Source organism: Ambystoma mexicanum, chromosome 7p (genome assembly GCF_040938575.1).
Source record: "Ambystoma mexicanum isolate Mex_15411 chromosome 7p, UKY_AmexF1_1, whole genome shotgun sequence".
Lineage (NCBI taxonomy): Eukaryota > Metazoa > Chordata > Amphibia > Caudata > Ambystomatidae > Ambystoma > Ambystoma mexicanum.
The window spans coordinates 498,769,030-498,793,364 of record NC_090939.1 but is presented as its reverse complement, the minus strand read 5'-3'; the positions used below and the strand labels follow the sequence as shown (position 1 = coordinate 498,793,364).

General features: G+C 43.8%; 1 protein-coding gene across 3 annotated transcripts in view; it reads left to right on the top strand.

The window, feature by feature from the left end:
- USP9X (ubiquitin specific peptidase 9 X-linked) overlaps positions 1-24,335 on the top strand; it is a 2,614,063-nt gene that overhangs the window by 612,643 nt on the left and 1,977,085 nt on the right. For all 3 annotated transcript variants that reach the window (XM_069636534.1, XM_069636533.1, XM_069636535.1), the window contains exon 11: positions 22,931-23,035. In XM_069636534.1, the coding sequence (XP_069492635.1) occupies positions 22,931-23,035 (105 nt within the window). The remainder of the gene's footprint in view (positions 1-22,930; positions 23,036-24,335) is intronic.

The following is a 24,335-nucleotide window of genomic DNA, read 5'->3' as shown; positions in this document are numbered from 1 at the left end:
TGGTCGGTGATGTTCTGGAAAGAAGTACTGGGGCATATAAAAGAGATGACAGGAGTGACTCTGCCACTCAAACCAAAAGTAATCCTTCTGGTAACGGTAGTGGAAGATGCATATGCAGCAACGGGGCATACCGCTACCTATCACACAGTTATTGATGGCAGTGAGAATAACACTGGCGCAAGGATGGAAAAACAAGCACATCCAGATATTAGCCTGGTGGTGGGTCAAGATCTGGGGGGTTATGGCAATGGAAAAAAATATGCACCCTCAAATCTGGCAAATAATTGAGATTCCCGACAGTATGGAATCTCTTCCGAGAGTTCGTAAGGTACCAGGAAGCCAACTTCCACAAACCGAAGCTACTTAATAATGTTCATGTCGGCTGAACCTCTGAAAATAAGCAAAGGTCTATCTTCACAGAATGGTATGGGACCTCTGACCAATGACGGGACATTGCAACCATTCAAGTTGTGGGAAGGGGTAGGGGCGGCTGTTGAGGGTACGGGACATTTGTTAGGGAATAAAGTAAAACTGCGGGAGCAATGCATCACCGTGAGATTTAAAAATGGTTGAGCACTAAATGTTATGTTATGTAAACAAAGTACTCTGAGGTTATAACTATTGTACTCGCTATGCACTCCTGCTGAATAAATAAAACTTGTTAAAAAAAAAAGTGTAACCCCAGTCAAATATACTCCTTCACACCTTCATTACATGCTCCACTTACGAGACTCCAGCATAGTATTTAACTCTCATCAAGGTTCACCTAGCGGCTCTATCCACGTACACCACTTCTCAAAGCAAGGTGTCTTGGTGGAAAGTCCCAGTCATTAATGCATTCATGCAAGGAGTAACAAGACTTTACCCTCCCATTTCAAACCCGCCTTCATGGTGGCACCTAAATATGGTACTTGGGACCCCCCTTTGAGCCTATGCAGAAATCCAGCCTTAAACACCTTACATATAAAACAGGTTTTCAGGTGGCTATCAGCTCCATAAGAACAGTCTGTGAACTACAAGCTTTGTCAGTGCAAGACCCTTTCTTTGTTATCCACAGTGACAAGTTGCTACTAAGAACACACCCTAGGTTTTCACCGAAGTTCCATGTCAACCAGTCCATTGAACTACCAGCTTTCTTTCAAAACCCTTCAAGCTCAGCTGAGAAAAAGCTGCATACACTAGATGTAAGGAGGGTGGTTCTTTACTATGTAAACTAACAAAACAGTAGCAAAACTACTGTTTGTCTCCCTGGCACATGGCAGGGAAGGTGATCATGTTTCAAAGAACGCCATCTCCAGATAGAGAATAGCAGAGTTATTTGCATTTCACTATCAAACAAGACTCTACCTTTCACACCAAGAGCTCACTCTACCAGGGGTACATGAGTTACTCTGGCATTTCTTGCAGACGTCCTGCTGGATGTCATTTGCAAAGCAGCAACACGGATCATCTCCTCCTTTCCCAGATACTGCTTGCTAATCTATGCAGATCATGTGATCCAAGCAGATCCACATGCTCCAGAAGGGCTATCACCGTTTCTGCTTTATTACGTCTGTACTCAGGCTACACTTCATGCAACCTCATGTCAGAAACAAACAATCTGAGGGACTTCAATGTGTTTAGGACCATGGGTCACTAGGGATAGTGTTACTAACATGCCCTGTCAGCATCTGTTTTTGAGTTTCGAAAACAAATCTTGTAATACTCTGTGACTTCCACTAGATGTCGAACTATGCAGAGCATGTGAATCTAAGCAGATACAAGTACCAGAAATACGATTACAGCGAGTAATGTATCTCTTGTAAGGGCATACACATCTATCCATAGCTGGACGACTGGCTCATCCGGTCCCCCTCTCAGGCCCTGGCGGTGCAGCACACTGGGGAGACCATATGCCTTCTGACGGATCTCGGATTCTCCCATCAACTTTCTGAAGTCCTGCATAGTGCCATCGCAGAATGCTCTGCTATTCGGCACCTGACTCAACACGGTGGCGTTCCCCCTCAGAGAAGAGGGTGACAGCTATGTTTGGGAAGGTGCATCGCTCAGCTTCAGCCCAGTCCGCAACAATGTGTGCTATCAAGTTGCTGGTAGGTATGATGTAGTCCTGCATTCATCTGATCCCGTTCTGCAGGCTACAGATGAGACCTCTACAGGACTTTCCTGACGCCAGGTGGCTCCGGTCACGGGCACATGGACGTGTCGATCCAGAAAAACAGACACCCCTTGATCATGGGGAAATGTACTATGTTGGCCGAAGACCAACCATCTCATACTCTTAGTGTTAGTAATACATAATCATAAGCTTGACCAAAGGGCAGCCATTTTAAGGTGACTGAAATCGCCATCTTGTTTTCTCTAACGTTTGCTTATTGCTTTCTGTTCTAAATGCTTCGCTGACATGATATTCTGCTTTACCAGTGTGCAATGCAAGGCCAAGGGAAATATGCTGAAACATAACGTAGCAACCCTGATAGAAATACCTGGCCTCCTCCCACGCGCTATCATTGAAAGAGGGCAACAAGGCATCCTAATCAGCCCACAGGTGCCAGTGTGTCTTGGAAACATAGTGGAAATACTCAGAACAAACATTAAATTGCTTGAATTATGTTCTTCTTTGCGGCCCCCCTTCTCGAGCCCTGTAGAGTCCTGGAGAGCGAGTTTACCCCCGGACCCAAATAGAAACTAGGAGATAGGAAGGCCTGGAATGTGGCTCCCTCCTCCCCCCCACATGCAGCTTGCTAGCGAGAACAGAAGTATTCTGTTCTTTTCAACAAAGACTTATGTCTGCAGCCTTACAGAATTGCAAACTGTTGCTAAAACAAATGTTAGAGGTGTCATACTCGTCGCGATTCTCAATCATCATGCTCAGTTCAAAGGAGATGTGCAAGGGGTGGTTTTTGATGTGACACTACTGATTGTAAGATGTTAGTTTTGTATATATGTAACTGGTTTTTGTGTCTCGCACTCTTGCGTCTCCCGAGGTCTGTTAGACACACGTCGCGGGGCGTGAGACCAGTTGGCCAACTGAGACTATTTACTTTGCAATAAACCCTAGCTTTTGGGAATACAACCTCGTGTCTGGCGTATCAGTTTGTGTGGTGACTGTGCCTTGTTTCCACATTAGAGGGTCCCTCAGAGGCCCATTCAGACGCACAGGATTGCCCTCAACTGGGACTTCAGCCATGCTGTTCAGTGGTGGGGTCTGCGCCAGCATCTCACACAAGGGGCCTTGTTTCTGGCTCCCACATTCCAGGGGCTACGGTCACCACAGATGCCTCCCTTGATAGATGGATTGGGGGGGCGGGTGCAGAGAGGCCTCTGGCATCCGTAAAGGGAGGGTCTGCACATAAATGTTCTGCTGGAGCTTCAGGCTGTGTTTTGGGCCCTCAAGTCTTTCATACCTCTTCTGCGTGGACGGGTGGTGAGGATCTTAATGGACAACACCACCAATCATCACCATTTACTACATTCGGAAAGAAGGTGGGACCCGCTCCCCGGCTCTATCCCTAGAGGCGCAGGCCCATGTGGCATTGGGCCATTTTTCAGGACATGCTTCTCGCTACATTTCATCTGGTGGGCATCAAAAACAGCATAGAGGATTCCCTCACCAGGGAGCTCTGATCCTGCCACGAGGGGGAGCTCCAGCAGGCACAGACATCTCGTCTGTTCAGAATGTGGGGCTGACCTCCAATCGACCTCTTTGTGACAGTGGCGAACTCGAAGTGCCAAGCCTTCGCCAGGAGGTTTTCCTAACCGGGAAGCCTGGGAGATGGGTTTTCGTTAACATGGAAGTACCTGTTTCGTACGCGTTCCCTCCAATACCTCTATTGCTGCGTGTGATCCACACACACACAGATCCTGCCGCAGCAAGATTACGCTGATCGCTATGATATGGCTGTGCAAAATCTGGTACCCGGAACTGCTCCGCATGGCGGTGGCACTGGCCGTCCGGCTGCCTCCTCTTCCCAACCTCCTTTCCAGAGAAGGAAGGATACTACAGCACAACCAAGCTTCACGGAACCTCACGTCTTGGCTGCTGCAGCTCTAGAGTTCCGCGGTTATTATGACATTCCTCTGGAATGCAGGAGGGTCCTGGACAAGGCTAGAGCGTCCTCTAGATGATTGTTACGGCCACAAATGGAAGGTGCATCAGGCGGCCATTTCCCGGTACACACGATCACCGGGCAGTCCCTTGCTGTGGTCTCACAGGCTTGTCAAAGAATTTCTGAAAAGCCTCTTCAGGACTTTTCCACCAGTGAAGGCTCCTGCCCCGGCATGGGAGCTCAATGCCGTTCTTACTGAACTCCTGGGGCCCCCGTTCGAATTATTGCATCAGGCTCCACTGAAATGTCTTTCCTGGAAGACTGCACTCCTGGTGGCCATCACCTCTCCCAGGTGGGTCAGCGAGATTCAGGGCCCTCCTGCAAACACCCATACCTGTCTTTCCATGCTGCAAGGGTGGTGCTTCGGACTCATCCCACCTTTATGCTGAAAGTTCCGTCTGAATTCAACTTTAACGTACCCATGGTGCTGCCAGTCTTCTTCCTGAATCCTCCTTCAGCCGCTGAAAGGTCAATGCATACTCTGGACGTTGCTTGTGCCTTGAAGTTCTAGTTGGCTTGCACAAGGGATTTTCTGAAGGCATTACAACTCTTTGTGAACTTTGGACTTGTGAATCACGCGAAGGCTTCCATATCGAGGTGGCTCTGCTTCATCATGCACTATCATCGTCTGGTCTGCAGACTGCTTCTAGCCCGCCCGAGAGCCCATTCCAACAGTCATCACTGCAACAACAGCATTGTTCGCTGGGGTTTCCCTGCTGGACATTTCCAAGGCTGTTAAGTGAGGTCTACGTACACCTTCACAAAGTTCTACTATGTGGACAATGATTCCAGGGAGAAGCCCAGTGTCTGCCAGGCTGTGCTGCGCAACCAGTTTACTTGAGGTGAGTCTGTTCCAGGGCTAAGTGCTTCTACTTCTGTTGAGCTTTGCCACCTTCCATGGTTGTGTATATGTACTGCTGTGTAATCATATTCATTAGCATGTGAATCCATTTCAGACCCCATGCTGGGGGAAGGAATAAGTTGTTCTACACCATGGGTCTGGCATGGAATCACATGCAAACCCTTCCTCGTTCCCCGCTGTGGCTCTTTTGGGTTCATACTGGCACCTCACGTGCTTTTGAATCTGAAGATGGCCACTGTGGGTTGGGTTTGTGTGGTGGAGGGCAAAGCCAAGTTAAGTTGTGTAAAGGGACACCAGGATCGTGCAGTTCAATTTGTAACCTTTTTTAGTTAAGCTGGGCATAGGTCCAGTCTAATATAGTTGATACCTCTGCAGCTGTCAGATATTTGGCATGATTTACCCCCGTTCCTCCCTCCTTTGCTGTCTCACATTCGAGCCCCTCCCAACCCCCCGGATATTCTATGAAGCCTACCCAGCCAAATAAAATGCTCAATCTTTGACTGAAATGTTTTTAAGGGCTTTCAGTGGAATTTCAATAGGTAAACACTCAAAAAGATAAAGCAAGGGTGGGAGCAGATTAATCTTCACGTCTGTACACCTTCCGAACCACGAGATTTCTGTATTTTTCTATTTCTCTAGATCAGCAAAAAAGAATCTCCAAAGTACTAGAAAATTAGGTTGATGCAGTCTTGTGAGCTTGTGATGAATATGCCTAAGTATTTAATTTTGCCCAGCTGCCATTTGAAGGGGGATAGTTGTGCCAGGAATTGTATGCTGGACTTATGGGCAGTTAAGTTGAGAGCGTGATTTGGTAGAGTTAATCGCATAACCTATTTTCACTTCCTCGATATTGGACTTTTGCCTGATCCTATTGGCTAGTGTGAGAAGAGCCAGGGCAAACAATAATGGTCACTGGGCAACCCTAATGTTTGCCTTGGTTTGTCGGGATGTGGTCGGAGTGTCTTTCATCTTAATGTTTGTACGGAGGTCAGGAAAGTTTCCAAAAAGACAATTAATTAAATGACGTCAAAATCCAAATGCGTGTGAGATTTTTAAGTAAAGTATTCCCTGTCACTACTATTGAAGGCTTTGATTGCGTCCATGGTAAGTAGGCCAAGGGGTTCTATTTTTATTACAATATTGGGAAGTGTTTGGAATTCTTCGAATGTTATGGGTTTACCTGTTTAATATCAAACCTGACTGATGTGTTTTTATTAGTAATTAGTTTGGGCATTAGTGGGGCTAAGTGATTGGCCAGTACTGTGGAGTAAATTCTAGCGTTGCAGTTGAAGACCGCTATTGGCCTGTATGGCGAGAAATCCTCTGTATCCTTTTCCGGTTTGAGTAAAAGTGTGTGTGTCACTTTGGGCATTAAGGTAGTGACCGATCCTGCCCCGAGAAAGTGATTAAAGAGTTTATTCAGAGGATCAAATACTGGTGGGTGAATTTCTTTTTTATAAAAAGTGATGGAAAAGCCATCTATGCCCGGGGCTTCGCATGTGGGGAGTGCTTAATTGCTTACCCAAACCATAACTTTGTCAGTCCACCATTCTAATACCCCTTCATCCCCTGCATCTAGGGTAGGGAGGCTGGCATGCTTGATATTCCTTCTGATGCTGGTGCACCATGGTTAATTTATCTTCTGCGAACAAGGCCATGTAAAAATCGGTGAGGATGTCTGATTTTGCAGGCACATCTGATCTCAAAATCCCTCCTTGATCTTTGAGCCGGCGACTTTAATTTCGCAAGCTTAGCTAGTGTATGCACCAGTATCCCATTTGTCTTTTTGCTTTTAACATAATAGAACTGTTTAGTGCACAGCAGGAATTTAGTAGCGTCTTCCAAAAGTAAAGTTTCCATGACTGCCCTAACTGCTCTCAATCTGTGATAAATTTGACATGATCCCATTGCTTATGTTCGCTTTCTAGTATCGCCATCTGAGAACCAGGTTTTCCAATTGTCATTGTTTTTTTTTTCCACTTAAATTTTATTGAAACTTTTCTGATTAATAAATCAAGCCGTATACATTAAAACAGCAATTGCAATATCAACACTTCAAGTAAAGAGACCCCACCCCACCCATCCCCTGCTCAGGAATCAACACAACTCAACATGTTGATGCAGTCTCAGGGTTCACATAACAAAGGGACAAATGCATCACACCGAATGACAGCATAGGCTCAAACAGAAAAGAGAAGTAGATTGACAAATACTGGGGTGGTCACGCTCCATAAAATACAAGCCTTCTTACAAGTATTCATAGTCTCAACGATTTACAGTTCTCGTGGAGAAGAACAACCATCTAGTCTTGTAAGAAAGAGCTTGTAGTATCATGGGTCAAGGCCAAGAGCTTCTCATATGTGAATATCGTCCAAAGCTTGGCCATCCATTCAAATTTTCTCTGAGGCAAAGCACTTTTCCACTTGTGGGCTAAGGCCAACCTCCCTGCACGAAGCATGCCTTGAACCACCCTGAGGAGGGGAGTTGGGAGTCCATCCAGGGAGGGAGACGCCAAAGAGGAAATCAATAAGGAGAAGTGGCGGAGAGATTCCCATTGTTATTAATCCAGCTCTGGAGCTCAGCCCAATAAGACTGTACAACTGGACACTCCCACCATAAGTGAAGCCATGTACCTCGTTGGCCACATCCCCTCGGCCAAAGCGGTACCACTCCCTGGTACATTTTAGCGAGCCGCACTGGGGCAAGGTGCCATGCGTGAAGAACCTTAAAATTATGCTCCATCGCCACTGTATACAGGCTCCCCGTGAAAAGGGATTTGAAAATGGCAGACCAAGTTGCTTTCTCCATTCCCAACCTAGTCTCCCACTGCCTCTTGAACCCCTGTCTGCTCTCCACTTCTGCTATGATTAGGACCTTATAGAATTTAGACAATGAGCCTCTCTGTGAGGGTGAGTCCAGTATGATTTTCTCAAGTGGCGACGGAGGACGGGCCAGCTTTTCATGCCATTGACTTTCCGTCAGAATCCCTTTCAAACGGATATAGTCAAAGACGGACATTGGGGAGTCACCCATGGCCTCTCTTAAGCTAGGATATTCAATGAACTCACCCTGTTGGAAGAGTTGTGCTGCGCGTTCAAGACCTGCATCCGACCAAGCCTGCGTCCCACGCAAATTTCTTCTGCCCAGATCAAACAGGGGACCCAACAGAGGACAAAGGAGAGGGCCAGGAAGAGAGTGTTGCATTTTCTCTATCGTCCTTCCATAGTTCCCATAGAACCGCTAAGGTAGGGTGATTGCTAGTTTTATAAGGGAGGTCCTTGACCAGGGACCACAGGAGATCCCTCACCTTCTTGGGATGAACATCTTCTATGTAGGACCAGTAGGTCCTCAATTTGTCTATGGAGTGTTCCAACATCACTCTTAATTGTGCGGCCTTGTGGTAGAGCCTAAAGTCTGGGAGACCAAATCCCCCATGTGATTTCGGGAGCGTTAAGGTTCCGAATTTGACCCTTGCTTTCTTCCCCTTCCAAATGAAGCGCTGGACCACCAGATGGAGTGACCTGAAAAAGGGCCTTGGAATAGCAACTGGGAGGGCGGAGAATAGGTACAAAAGTCTGGGTAAAATAATCATCTTGACTGAGACCATTAGCCCAAACCACAAGTGTCAGGGGGGACCAGCAGAGCAAGTCAGACTTAATCTTAGCTAAGATAGGTGGGTAGTTCAATAAGAATAGGTTGGACAAGTCTCTCGCAAGGACAACCCCCCAGATAAGATGTAGCCTCACGTTCTACTCATACCCCTCCATGACTCCCTCCCCTCTATCTCCGTTTCGGCTCTGCCCATTGGCATTAAGGAAGACTTCCCTAGATTGACCTTCAGCCCCAAAAAGCTCCCGAACTCTCGGATCAAGTCAAAGATTCGTAACCGAAGACCGGAGATTGGTTAAATACGCCAGGACATCGTCTGCAAATAGGGAAAGCTTAAACTCAATATCCCCACAATTGCCATTGTTTAAGCTTACGTTTGTTATGACACAGACAGTTGAATTAGTTCTACCATAATTACTGGCTTGCATGCCTCCTATCATGTCTCTTATGAGACTTCCTCAGTGTCATCAAACTGTAAATATAGTGAAATATGTTCATTCACTTTATCATACAAGATAGGATCCCTTAAGAGCATAGACACAGTTTATTTTTAAGATATCCTGACGAGCATGACTTGTTGTTGAGTAGGGATGTTCGAGGTATAGATGGGTTTTTCTTAACTTACAAAAATAAAATATCTGGTTCAAACATGTCCTCTTGTCCATCTGGTATAGTTGACTTGCCACAGTACTTCTTACATGCCCATTTGAAGGACATCAAGTGGATTACAATAACCTTAAAGCCTCCCGAACAAGACTACCTCAACCTCCAGGTGGATGTGCTGGGGTTTGGATGTCCACTAACGTGCTTAGATGTCATAGTTCAAGAGGCACAAGAAAGCCTGAGGGCTGTCCGTTGATGGTTTAAACATTTGTTTTCTCTCCACAAGCGACAAATCATCAAAGCGGAAGGCAATGTCTGCAAGGCTAAATTGCGCTTAACCCCAATCAAATGGGCTCTGAAGGCTTTATCTTCAGCATTAAAGGGGGATTCTGAGCCTGCCATTGATGAGTGACTTTCACGCCTGCGCCAGACTGGCTTCTTCTCCAGGTCCCTTGCAAGCATACGTCAAATGATGTCCAAGACCCTTCCACAACGTGATATCCTTTGCAGGTTATCAAAAGAAAGCCTCTTTCAGGCCCAGCTGCATCTGACCTGAAAGGGGTGGGAGCCGGGCTGGTTGGGGTGTCTACATCTTTCCACCTACGATGTTGAGAGACCCACCTTTCCTAGCTCCACCCATCATTCAAAAGTGGATACAATATTGTTCTCCTTCCCTTCCCTGTTGTACCCCCGCCCCCTCTCATTTCTCCCAACTTTCATCGAACCAAAGAGGCGAGAGTCTCAGATTGCTTCAGATAAACACCATAAACCCAGTTTCAGAGAATTTGTGTATTTTTTCAGTGTTAATTAAGAAAGCTGATTGAGGTGGGTTGATGACCATTTGGGTCTTCAACTCTTTCTACAGGCGGAGAGGTTCGAGATGGTCCTGAACAAATTTAAGTTGAAATGAGGAAAGATGACAAAGTTAAAATGTCATATTTTTATGAACTGAAGTGAATAGAAAATCCCGGAATTCCTGTATTATTCCATGTCTAGGCCATACAATTCTGCGCTTGCCTAGTTTAAGTAGCAGAATTAATATTGAATATGTACATTTGCTTATAAGATTGACCTCTGGTTTTGCCTGCAGAAATGAGAATATTTTCGATCACTTGTTAGCCACTGCACAAAGCTATGTTTTTGTAACCCTGCTTACGCTACTTAATTTGCAGCACAGGCTGGCTACACTTCAAAAGGAGGTCTGGCAGAGGTTGCAAAATCTGTTAATAACGAGCACACAGCTGCACTGATAATGTTTAGAAGTGTTTCTGGGAGTGTCAGGAGGAATTTGAAACATTGTTTGTATATGGGGCCGTTAAGTAAATAATTGGGAAACCAAAGGTATTCCCTTAAATGAAATCCTGCGTATGATAGGCTCCAGTGTGTTTGGTAACTTATATGAACTGAGACACGCAGAAAAGGGGCAGGATTCTTAAGCTGTCTAGTTATGTGTACGCATCTCTGTAAATCATCTGCTTTGCTGCTATTAAAGTTTAATGAAGAAACCTAATCCAATACTGAAGTAGAGTCTTGAGCTTTTCCATGTCATTAGTCATCCTGAAGGATATTTGATCAGTTCTTCAGAATTGGTGGTTGGATGTGTGAATTAGATCTAAGTTATTGAACTTGCACATTCCGATCTGGTCTCCGCATTGAAGGTTACTAGGTGTTATGATAACCAGTTGTTTCAGTCCAATGCCCTACCTGTCATGCTCCGAGTCAGTGGGCATAGCCCTCATTCAGGCTTTCAGGCTAGGCAGAGAACATTAGATGCAACATCAGGTCAAACCTGGGTGTTAGCCTGGCACATATGGCATTTACATCATTCTCAGCATACACTTCTGAGATGTTTACAGTAATTCCATACACTTAACATGGACGCCGGAAGGTCCTTTTATAAGTTGCAGCACGTTCTATTCATATTACAGAGGTAGCTATTTGAGCCCCGCCTCCGCTGGAACACGCACTTCGCGTCTGCTCTGCTGACGGCGGGTAACACTACCAGCGTTTCTCCTCACAGAACCTCTAAAAGGAGATAATAAAGACATTTGTTTTACAGTAAACTACAGAGTTCAATAAGTTAATAGAAAAGACTTACATGTCTAAGGTTATCTCCAAAGCAACTAGCTTCCGTCAGAAGTTTCACTCACCGCCGCAGCATCTTCCGTCAACCGTTTTTGTTTGTAGTCGCAGCAATTTCAGTCTCGGATGTTTGTTTCGTAGCCACTGCATCTTCCGATGGTATTTTTTCTCAGCTTTCTGAAAACCTGCAAACAAGACATGAGGTATTTAAAATAACAATAAACAAATTTAATAGTTAAAGACGTTTACTAAGCATTTTATGTACCTGAAAGTTCAGGTTTTCACCTTACAATTGTTTCTGCGCACTTCCCTGAAGGCTGCAGTTACTCCGTATAAGCGAATTTGTTTTTAAAACATTTTCTCATCTTGAGTAACTCCACAGCTCTCCACAGCCATAATTCCTTTTCCTAAATTCAGAGAACCTGCAAAAGAAAGAAGGAGCAAGTTATTAGAGAGATCTCTCAAACATAGTAATTAAACCAAGCCTTAAAGATTACATTATTTTCACCAGCTACTTACCCCATGTCTCATTCCTTAAAAATGTTAAGACATTTTGTGCCAAGAGACTATAGACTACTTCAGCTACCCAAGTTAACATTGTTTCTTCATTTCGATGCACACCTGTAGAAAAGCAGGAAGGAGAGCTCCACAAAAAATACACAGGTGATAAGGGAGGGATTAAAAGAGTACAATCTCATGCAGGAGTATCTTAGTCAGTAGATGTTGTGTTCTATTATTGTTATTGTTTAAACAGAAAGAGAATCCTAAAAGTATCAAAGGCTGAGAAGGCATTACGCTCCCGAGTAGTCCAGGTAAGCGTTACACTACCACTTTGTTGGAGCTCTGATTACTGTGTTTTTGCCAAAGTTGCAACAGGTCTGATGGTGTTTTTGAAACAACAAACGGAAGAGAAACAATTGGCTTATTTTGGCATTGAGCAAGGAGGGGAGCTCTACAAACACCAATTTGACTGGATAGATGTATTGCATTATGCTTGTTGGCGAAGTGGACAAAATCAGTGCTCGCGCTCTTTCTCTCTTTCTTTCTCGCTCTTCTCCCCCTAGCCCCAGGTCAAGTATATGGGCTCATTAGGAAAACCTATGGAGGCAGAGGATTCTGGGTTTTCGCTCAGTTTGCAGTTCATCCAATGTTACAGCGCTCCTATTTTAGGATTTTGGCCTATAAGGCATCTTGGATCCTTGTGGAAGCTTATGCAAGACTGCACCTAAGGGCAACACAACTACCTTTGGCTAGTCATGGGTCTCAGGATTCTAAAACCAATCAGTCTTAATTCCAGTATGACATGGGCATTTCAGACCTACACTGGTGGCTATGAGGTGAGACAGGTTGCTTGTTAGCAGTTACAATCTTGGTCCCTTCCTCTTTCACATGCGGGTGTGCACCTTAATAAAGGTGCAGGTGAATCATCTGTTGCCCACCCAGGACCTCGATATAAATGTTCAGGACTCGTTTTCTGGCCTTGTAGACTTTTTTTTGTTTGGGACAAAGATTGCAGAGATTTGTTCTTGATGGGCAACACTACAGCGATATTGAACTACATAGATGACACCCTCTCAGCTCTGTGGAATGGCAATTAACATTTTGAAATGGTTCATATGGCAAAACATAATCGAACATGCATGCAGACAGTGGGCAAGAAAGTTTGGTTCCATGCAAACAGGAATAGTCTGTTCCAATATTGGACCAGATCGTACAGCTGTGGGACATTCCAATTATCTTTTTGCGACTCAAGTCAACATCACATTTCTCGTCTGTGTCATGGAGAGATCAGGGCACCCACCCCTCGGAGATGCATTCCTTTTTGGGTTGGCTGGTTAGTTCCTTTAAGCCTTCAACTTCATTTCGCCAAGATTTCTTACAAACTGAGATGTTGCATAGACTTTCACCTCCCTCATATAGTTGCTCACTGGCAGAACAGGACGTGGTTCTCTAATCTTCTGCAGTTGATTAACCAACGTCAGTGGATGTGTCTTTCAGAGGGTGGACTTTATTTCTCAATGGAGGGATCTGGTCCTTCATCTAGCTCCTCAAATCGCTTTTTTTAGTGGCTTGGACCCCCAAGGACTTGAACTTTGGCAGCCCAGGCCTTTCTGAAATAAATAGGGCAGGAACCAGTCTACCAGCATCCAGTCATCAGCAAATGTTGAATATTTTTCATTGGTGGCGGTGGGGAGAGGTTTTGGGGGGGAGGGGGAGAGGGTGATTGCTCGGGGGCAACATGCTCACCTTGGAAGCAAGGCAAAGTCGGGCTTCGAAACCTCTGGGTATAAAGCGTGTTTTTTTAAATAAGAAATTACAATTACAAATGCAGCTGTACTGTTGCAAAATGTATTTGTTGGCTATTTTGGCCTACTGGAGCTTTTGGCTCTATATACTTTTTTGTAATGTAATTCTGTGTTCAAAAGCATTTTAGTGATCTTTTCAAAAATAGTTTTTTGTGTTTGAATCATAAAACAAATGATATCCCTTTAACATCATAAACATATAATGCAAGAAGAAAAAGAAGAAATAAATGCAATTTACATAAAAACTGAATCAATTTACCTAAAATTGCATTAAAAAGGCATAATACAATTTTAAGCTCTTAAGGTTTCCAAAATGCCCCTTTTCTTTACTTCCGAAAACATGGTATGAGTCCTCCATGTACTTCATTTTTCATTATGTACACTACCAACTCCAGTTTGAGATGATATGTCCAGTGTAGCCTTATGCTGGCTGGGTTTCTTTTTCGGCACAAACAGCCTCAGTTCCAAGATGGCTGTTCACACTCCCACCCACAGTAGTATATAGCCATTCAGTAGGACACAACATATAAAAATTTGGAGAGAGCGCGATATATTACCTGGTGATGCCTACAGGGCCTCCAGCCTTATTCTTGGAATTCTTAGAAAGGCATATAATGACTGACAATACCAAGGTTTGGGAGTCACCCCACATTAGCCTTACCCAAGTAAGCTCTCACAGTTGTGTTGTGTTGAGCCCAGCTGGGTCAGCGCGTGTCATTCCATAACCAGATGTTTTAAGCTTTCCACAGCGTCACCATCATTACACAGCATACAATGCAAGTCGGCTCTAAATCTGTCAATTTCCCTACAGATGGAAGCCGTAGATAATGTGTTCAGGTATTGGGGCATGGAAAGGAGTGTGTGTGTGTGTATATATATATATATATATATATATATATATATATATATATATATATATGTATCATGATATCCTCCCTTTTCCTTATAAACTTTGCGTATTTTGTGTAGCAAGTGTAAGATTGCAACAGATCCATTGTTTCACACAGTCACATTTAAACAGCTTCTTTTTGACATTGCTTGTGTTAGCTCCTACTTTGTGGAGCTGTTTTGGAGTAGCGTTTCGCTCGTAGATGTTTTGAAGTCGTTAATTGTGACTGCTGTGTTCAAGGTCTGATCACCCCCCCCCCCCATTGTTGATAGAGGTTTTTGGAGCATTTAACAGGCTGGAGAACTCTACGCGATTCCTCCATTTTGTTCTGAAGGCCAAAGAAATCAGACCAAACTCATGTCAAACTCATCGGTGGACTGCATTTGGAGGAGTTTGCCAATCCTAGTTATTTTCTTAACAGCCCTTGTAGCGTGTTCAGGTAAGCCTCCATAAATGGTGAGATGTCTAACCCATACAGTAACGCGGGTTCTACCTTTGACAGATCAAACTGAACCAGTGACTGCAAGGAATACCGACATAGTTCAGAGTGTATTCTCTTCATTTTAGCCAGGAGCGGGGTGTATGAATCCTTTAGAAACAGCTTCCTTCCCGCCGCTGTGCTAGTGTTTGCCAAGCAGTAGCACAAATATCTTAGGGATTCCACTCTTTCCAAGGATTGATTTCCCACTCTCCAGTTAAGTCTTTGGCCGCTTTTTGGTGGTGAATATTATGACCTTACACTTTTGTCCATTTACCTTTCAGATTGTTGTCTACTGCATAGCTATGAAAAAGAGAAAGCTTTCTGTGTAGGCCAATTGGGGTATTGTCAAACAGTACCATGTTGTCTGCAAATACAATCCAGTCCAATGTGATTGCACCTAGTTTTTCTGGTTTGTTGTTCCCGCCTCCGATAGTTTGCCAATATCAGAAACGTATAGGTTCTACACGGTTCGAGCCAAGACACATCTCTGAGGCACCCCCCGTACATAAGTATTAGGTCTGTCAAAGCTCCTTCTTGGCTTAGCCTAACCCTCACAGTAGTGTTGGTGTGGAATAAAGCCAAGAGCTTCACCATTTTTACTGGGACATTCCAGGCAAGCAACTTTGTCTTGAGGGTATGCCTGCTAACTGTGTCAAACGCACTTGACATGTCAATGGAAGCCATATATACAGTCCCCATCCCTCCTTTTTGACAGTAGCCAGAAGATGTGGCATGGTAAACGCGTTGAACGTGGTACCCATACCTGAGCAAAGGCCCACCTGATAACCTAAGAGTAGATTTTGTGTCGCAATGTGGGTCTTGAGTTCTTTCAAAAGGAGAGAGTAGCAAATATTTTTCTAGATGAGTCCAGCAAAGCTATTGGTCTGTAGCTTTGCAGTATCCCCATGCTTGTAAATGGGTATGATGATAGATTCTTGCCATGTATGTGGAACCATGTCGGTGGAATTGATATGCCTAAATAGATCTCCCTAAGGGCGCCACCATGCTTTTGGATTTTTCTTTATCGGCACCAGTGGAATACAGTCCGGACCTGGAGCCCTAGATTGCTTAGCTCTGTCAGTTGCCTACATTAGGTCTTCCTTCTCCCAGAGGTATTCCATTTTATCTTCTATATGCTCATAAATGGCGTTGCTCACAGCTTCCCCTCTTGTCGGACTGTATTCAGCACTCAAGAAGGTTACCCAGTCTTGTTCTGTAATCGGACACTCCAAGGTAGCTTTAGGGCCCTTAAATGTACTTCCTATTAATGACCAGAATTTCGAAGCATCATTCTTAAGTACTGTTTTTAGGATATCTTGGTTCTCTTTTACATGGGCTTCCAGTCTAAGCGACTCAAGTCGCTTATGGTTTGCCATGATTTGCCTCTTGGATTTAAGAAAGTCAAGGCTTCCAATATGTTTGGTAGCTAGGCCCTGCAGTGCATTTCTTTCAATTCTTTGCATTCCTTTGATCAAAAGTGTGCAAGCATTCCCTATTAGAATTGGCTAGTCCTCTGTTGGTAACCTGCTTCATGCATTTTAATATGTATGATTGAAACCAATAGCAAGGATGCATGCTGCCTGGCTACCCATATTATTCAAGAGACGCTCTCAGTACAACAGGACATTTTTGCAAACTGCAGCATTCCATTTTATAGTGAGACTGCCCCTATCTGGGGCAAAACAAGCAGTGCAGGGATCGATACGTGCCATGGAGAGGGGTAAGCATAGGGTCAATAGTAATCGGGAGTGACCATTGCCAGAAACTGCATCCTTCGTGATTCACAGACCCTGCCTAATTTGGGCGAGATGTAGAAATGATCAATCCAAGATTTTGTTTGTCCTCTGCACCAAGTGAACAAACAATTTCCTATCTCCTTCTCCACAGGCAGGCATATGGCTAAATCCCAGCACACCAAATATTTGTTCCACAGGGCCCCCAATTCCACTCCCCTAGTGCATGTAGATAGCTTCTCTATTTCCCGACCTCTCTTGCTTTGGAACTCTACACATTTTGCATTTAGGTCTCCCCCCCCACAATGATGTGCAGATTTGTCCCCCCTAATCAGCCTAAAAGCAGATATATTTCTACATGTATGTCCACCAGGGACAGATTTTCACTGTTCCAGTAGACCTTTACCAGCAGAATGTTAGCTTGCAGACTGGGAAGAAAGATGTTAGTTGCAAGTAGGTCGTTTGTGTGTTGCTACCACCGTGTGAGTGCAATTTAGGTTTTGTTCAATAGCAATGACTAGACCATCCTTGGGGCGTCCTTTGCTACCTTTGTATCCTTTTTACAGTATGTATGATAGCCCTCCAATTCAACAAGCTCTAGTGAAATTGATTCCTACATGGAAATTGTCTAGGTACCCACTCAGTTTCTGAAACCCACTTCCATGAAACCATTTTAAGTGGTCCTGTGTTAAAGGCTATTTTTGCTCAGTTTGGACTTTTTAAACATTTCTAATGCTTTCTTGAGCCACAACAAGTCCTTAGTCCCCAATTTTACTGCATCATTGCTGTCCTTTTGGTTGTCAGCTGTGGGCGCCGTCTAGTTGCTCACATTTTTAGAGTCACTAAGTTCCAGCAGCTTGTAGCCCAGAGTTTTGAGGTCTTCTCGCTCTTTCCACACAACTTCACAAATCAGTTTAGAGGTGTAGTAACATACAGCTTTCTCTGCTCCTTTTTTTGGGAAGGCAACTCTTTGTCATTCGACCGCAAGGTCGGTATGGCTTGGAATCCTTTTGCCCCTATTCATGTGTAGCTGGCCACAGATTTGAGGGTTTATTGTGCAACCCATTATGGTGCTTTGAAATTTGTCATCTGACAGTTGGTCTGCCATTGCGTTTAAACATGGCGCTCGAGTTTCTAGGGCTTTATCTTTGTCCACCTCATGATTTTTCTGAGCAGAGGAAGTCTGGACTTCACATGCATATGTCAATGATATAATATGATCTGCCCTTTCCACGTTTGTTTCTGTATCTTCATTGTTGAATTATCAACCTCTTTATTGCTTCTGGTCAGATCTCTCAAAAATCTGGTGAATTTGCTTTGTTTCCTCTTTCCATTTTTCACTATGTCCTTGCTCATACTCCACAGATTAGTATCCAAGCCTTTCGCAGTATTGGGGATTTGTTCCCATTCGTGGAGTTGCTCTTTGTAAGTCAGTGCATTGATTTTTTTTTTAGTTACTTCGATTCCAATTTTGGGCTGGTTATATTCTCGGTCTTTTTCTTCTCCTGTGATTTGCCCTTTTTTCCGTTGTCTGTTATCCATCCTGCTTGCTCCTCAGGTATTAGTGAAGAGTCCCCAAGAGGTTCCACATGATTACTTTGAGTTTCTACATGTTATACGTTCTTAGCTACCAGATTTACTTGATCTACTTCCTGTGCTTTGTTTTCAGAATTTTCCTCAGTAAAGCTGTTAAAGTAGAAGGACTATCAGGAGATTCACTTAAGTGTGTTTGTGAGTCAATCCGTATAGTTTGCTGTGGTTCATGTGCCTCCTCCCGGTTACTAGATCGGTCCGTATACCCCATATTACGGGTTCTCACGTTACATATCATCGCATCGATTGTTTCCCATTTGTTGTCGTTCCATTGAGTCTTCTAGGAGAGGTTTTACATTTTGATCACCTCACTTTGGCTTTGTCGCATTTTCCTGCACTGCTTCTTTGAATTGAGTCTAAGCAGTGACTTTAACACAAGGTGTAGTGCTGCGAGTGAAGTTGGCCCCAGTGAATTTACGTGTGGCAAGATATTAGATTCACGCCGCATGGTGGTGAATCTGGGCGTGAAGTAGTTTTCATTAGTCGTCTTTTTCAAAATTGGCTTTAGGTTAGTAGATCTTGTGGACTATGTGGGCTGTGAAAACTATTTACCATGGGGCACGAAGTACGTTCTTCTGTCAGTTGATCTGCCCCAATTGTGTAACCAGATCCAATTTCTGACTCTAGTCTCATCGAGCGATATGTGCGCTTTGTAATCCCCTCTGTATCTTTGTTGAGGCACTCAAATGAGGGGTCAAGCATTTCATTGATCTCTTGTAATTTTCCCGGGGGGTGCCATCTTGATTGTGGGGTACGTAACGGGGAGCCTCCTCACATCCCACCATCTCCCCCCATCCCCAAAGACATCCCGCTCTCTTTCCCCCACTTCTTCACCTGCTGGACTGGAGCTTTGTTCTCCGGTCCCAGCGCTGCTCCTGCCTGCAGTCACCATGGATATGTAAAGACACTATAGCGGTGGCCGTCTTGCTTTTTTTGTTTTTACAGGAGGTTAGGCTTGTGCAATATACGTGGAGCCTAATCTCCCATAAAAAATAAAATAAAAAAACTATTGGCACTCCGGGCAAACCCAAAATGGGTGCAAATGGTATCACTCCCATGTTGGGGTGTGTACATGGCTGGTAACGTCCATAGCCCTCTGAGGTCCTCGCTTCGCTTGACCAACAAAATATAGGATACTCAACCTTAGACATTGATATGGTGGTTAGGGGGCTGGGAGACATCAACAAAGCAGCTGTAAACACATCCTCTGACAAGAGCTGGTACTCAAAATGCGAGACTTCAATAAACAGTTCATCCTACAGACTGATGCTTTCAAAGCCAGTTTTGGAGCTGTATTATCAGTACCCAGTGATTTAATCGCTGGAAATAAACATCCAGGGGGGTAATGATATTTTTTTAAAGCCACTATCCAAAACGTTCCCCAAATATTCTAGGACTGGAGTTTGTTTATATAATTGCACCAGTCTTAAAAATGTGTTGGGAAGGGTGTTCAGTGGGTTTGAATCGAACCTCTCATTCTGTACACCAGTAGAAAACACTTTCCTTGAACAATTGTATGCCACCGTAGAATTTCGAGGACCTGGCTATCAAGTGGGCCTTAGTACATCTACGATATTACCCAACAGGAAGAAGGTTAAGATTAATAACCATTTTTAACGCTAACCTGGATGAGCCTTAGAAAATACCCTTATCCTAGGGTCATGAGATTTTTCCTAGACCTGCCAGCCTTTTGCTGTATCCTGGAACATAGGAAAGGAAATGCACAAGGAAAGGTGGACTTTATAAGACGATTCGCATTGAAGACTGAAGCGGAAGCCACACTTAAGGGGAAGGATGTGTGACAAATTGAGTTTTCACCCCTACTCCCCATTGGGGAGCCACCGCCTTTGAGGCTAGGGAGATGAGCCTGCTTCGGAAGACCCTCCCTAGGGGTCTGTGCTGGTGGGACATTAATAGGAGTGACTCCCCTATAGGGGACAGACTCCGGGGAACGCCCTATTCCCACAAAACTATCTGCATACATGGGACTGTCTGTAAACACCAGTAACATGGTTTTGCTTCTATTGTCTTCAGGTAATGCTGAACAGAATACTCCACCTAAAGAGAGAGACAACACTGTGTGGAATGCAGAATAGCCTGTGAAAGGAATGAGCGAATCGTGGATAGAGAAGCATACGCAGGGGAGTCCCTCTGACGTACACATGCTTTGGAGGGGTGGAGCAGTGTGGAGCCAGCAGCACCTGCAAGGAAGAGAATGCTGAAAAAGAATGCCAGAGGCATTGGTTTGTACACAGTGGAGCAAGCATTGTACAGTCGGATCCAAAGGACTGTCCTGAGATGATAGGACCACGAGAAGATTGCGGTGGGCCGGGGACCCGACTAACGACGCTGAGATCCTGACAAGCCGGATGAACAAACACTCCTGTCGGCAAAGCTCGACGATCTAACTGAATGAGGAGGGTGAGCCTTGAAGAGAAGCAAGAAACTAGAGACAGAGAATAGCCAAGGCAAATGCATCCCATCGCTGAGCCTGATTAATCAACTGATGCTAACTGAAGGTACCCAGGTTATTCTTACATGGGGGCACCAACGCGGGCTGTATGAACTCTACTGAAGGAACTGTAATATTGAGTCTGAAACCAGAAAGAAAGCAGGGCACCTTGTATTGGGAGAGTACAAGACATTTGGTTTATGTAACGAATACTGGCATTCTTTGATGAATGACTTTAATAAAATGGGTGAGTTTAGCCCAAGCACCAGTTATAAAGCTCAGGCATTTGAAGTAAAAACCACAGTAAAGGCCCCAGGGGCAGGGGATATCGAGTAAAGGAAAAAGGTATAGGATATCCAATAGAGAGGAAGAGAAAACCTCAGAAGTAAAAAGGTATAAGTTGCTAAGAAGAAAGGGCCAAGGAGTGCATTGGAGAGCCTAGAGGGGATCACAAGTTCACAGAGCCCAAAGGTTTTAAGCTCATATAAAGAGCTACAAAAGCTAATCTGTGAAGGTTTCCGTTCCCGGATGAATAAGTAGTACAGACTTCATTGCTCACTTTTTAACTGTTGTATCTTGGCAACCTAGTGAGAGCGTTGAGAAGCATGGCCAAAGGCAAGCTACCTTATTTAGTTGTTGGGGCCAGATAGGATTAGATTGTTGGAGGGGAGCAAATTTTGTTTGACTTCTGACTGACGAGCACTTTTAGTTAGCTTGGTTAGTCAGGGAAATCCCCACAGCAGTAGGGCAAGATAGGCCTTTTTATTTATTTTGTGTCAAATAAAGAATATGCAAATGTCCAACTTGCATCCAACTCCTCCTTCTGGCTCGCTACACAATCAACACAAGAATGCAGGCTCCTAGGGTTGATTCCATTAGTGAATGTTGTTATTTTTTTTAAATGTTCTAAAACCAGTGGTTATTCTTCCCCAGAATGACCATTTGGTGATGACCAAAGCATGGAAATTATTTACAAAGCAGTGACATGGGGTTACTCTCCATTCATTTTGTATGTACTATTGCTTAGACGCAACCAAGGACCACTGTGTAACATTGTAGAATGACATTCTATCCAACGTTAAAGGATCTGCAGAAGAAAATGTATCCTTCACTCTTGGGCTGAGTTAACAAAGATAAATCTCTTATGAACATGGTGCCTTTTGACTGTACTTTTGTTGTTAGTCAATTTAACTAAGCATTTCTTTCAACCGCACACTGATTTAGTGCTGTTTGATATTTTTTTTTCCTCTAAACATTATTTTAAAAACACACAGTAGTCCTCTTACCAGTTTGACTCAAAATGGAATGAGTTTCATTTGTACGGGGAGAGTGCTGCTGCGGACTGCAGTACTTACCAAACAGTCTCTTTCGTTAAGAGGTTATCTTCCATATTTTTCAAAGACGACTTGCTATGCCTGTGTTTAAGTATAAATATCAGTCTGGGTTGAGAAGGCTGATGTAGGCACTTAACAATTAAACAGCAATGGCAGTTTCCCCCACACCAAGGGACTAGCATTGCCCTTAATGCTAGCTCTGCCCATTTGCCATAAGAAATTAACTTAACTATCATATTTGTACACGTCCTTGTTGAGAGCCTTCTTCTTTCCTTAATGAAATCTTGTTGGTGTCTCCTTGTTTTTCGTCATGCATTGTTTAGTTCATGCTATACGCCTTCGTATTCCAAATAGCTGTAAAGTTGAATGCTTAGTCTTCAGAACATTTCTTTTAAGCCACAGTTGAAACTTATCTCCATCTATTCTCGATTTGGTATTTAAGCATAGTTTGGACCTCTGTATATGTGCAAAACGAAGTGTATAAAGAAATAATAGTTATCCCATCCTCGGTGCCTGCATGGGGCAAATTATCAGAGCCTGTGCCACTGTATTTTGGCAGCTGGTTGTTATAATTGATGGGCCAGCATGTTGAGACAGTTGACAAGAGATCCGATTTCTTGGTGTATGGAGTGACCAAACACAATTTATTAGTGTTTCTCCTGGGGTAAAACTATTGCAATGGCAGTGATTTATGTAGGCAAAGAGCTTGGGCACTAAATAATCTGAGCAACCAATGTTTTCTTCCTTGTGTTGCATTAGTAGCGTAGCAACCTTAAAATATAGTATGTTATAAATAGGCCAAACACGGTCTTGCCCCCGTAATGTTGAAATAGGTTTACATGACTATCATCAACATGTTTGTTTTATTTTTCTTTGTTAGGCAGGAAAACATGAAGCAATTGTGAAGAATGTCCATGACCTTCTTGCAAAATTGGCTTGGGATTTCTCTCCAGAGCAACTTGATCACCTTTTCGATTGCTTTAAGGTAACCGTATCTTTTTTGACCAAATAAATTTACAATTAACCTAAACTGTAATTGTGTTTTTGATGCGGTCTTTCTAAATCACTGAACTGTTTTTGGGGTTTGTCATTTGGTTGTATATGAATGTTCATTTTCAGACTATTTTCCATGATTAAAATACTGTTTCTGGATATGGATAATTGTGCTTCCTGTAAAGCTGATGTTTGTCCAATAGCGAAAGATGAATGGTTTCCCTTTCTAGCATTCAAAACACAGAAACTGGCGTCATATTAATCTCACACTTTATTAAGGACATTTTAAGGGAGTTGCTGAATCCTTGTTTGAAACTGACCGACCCCATGAAAATATGTCTTTGAAGAACAGGATGGGTGTTTATTGAACAATGTGAATCCTTTTCTTTTGAAGACCTTTTTAAATCATGTCCTAAGTCATATGGCTGCTTTGTTGCAGATAAGGATACACATCTTAACAATGGAAGGTTGAACACACTTTACAGAAAATGGGATTTCTGGCTATGCAACTGTTGTATTGACACACTTTTAGACTGTTTCATTGCTCATCTAGGTTTCTGATTTTCTCAAATTTGTGCAGGTTGGGTAAATGCATACTACTCTTTCCTGATCATTTGTTAGTTATCACTTTTTCTCCTGTAGGAGTGTTTTCATGCCTGCACAAGACCGGATTTAAATAATGCATGAGATGTGCATGATACTTGGCGTGAATGACCCGCATCAAAACATTCTCAAGACAGGTGACACAGTCCGTCAAGGGGTTTCTGCTATATGCACCAAGAACCCCACCTCATTGAGGTCTCCATTTTAGTAAACTAGTCTGTCGGACCTGCCAAACACTGAACAGCTATTCACATCTTCCTGCATTTGTTGTAACCTGTAGGTGAGTAGCAGCAAGTTCTTCAGAATGGCTCCGATTTCTAAAGGGTTTTCGGAGTAGAACTGGAGGTAGTACAATTTTATTTCAAGGCCAGTAGGGTGGCCAGCAGGTACAAACACTTGACAAACTTGAAAATGATATACTGGAACTACGTTTTCCATGAGTGCAGTCATAGGAAAGCTTAGATTTATGTGTTCAAATACAGGCCACAGCCACATCGGCAGACTTGTGATCTGGACTGAGCAGCAGCTTCACAGTTTTAAGGTGGGAGTTTAGTGGTGTGTGAGTAGCTGCAAGAATGTGGTTAGTGTTAGGATTAAGACTATTGCTAATCAATCCTTCTGGTGGTGCATGGCCATGGACATCACTGAATGTGAGGGAGAGTAGTTGAACACTTTGTATGTTAGGTGCA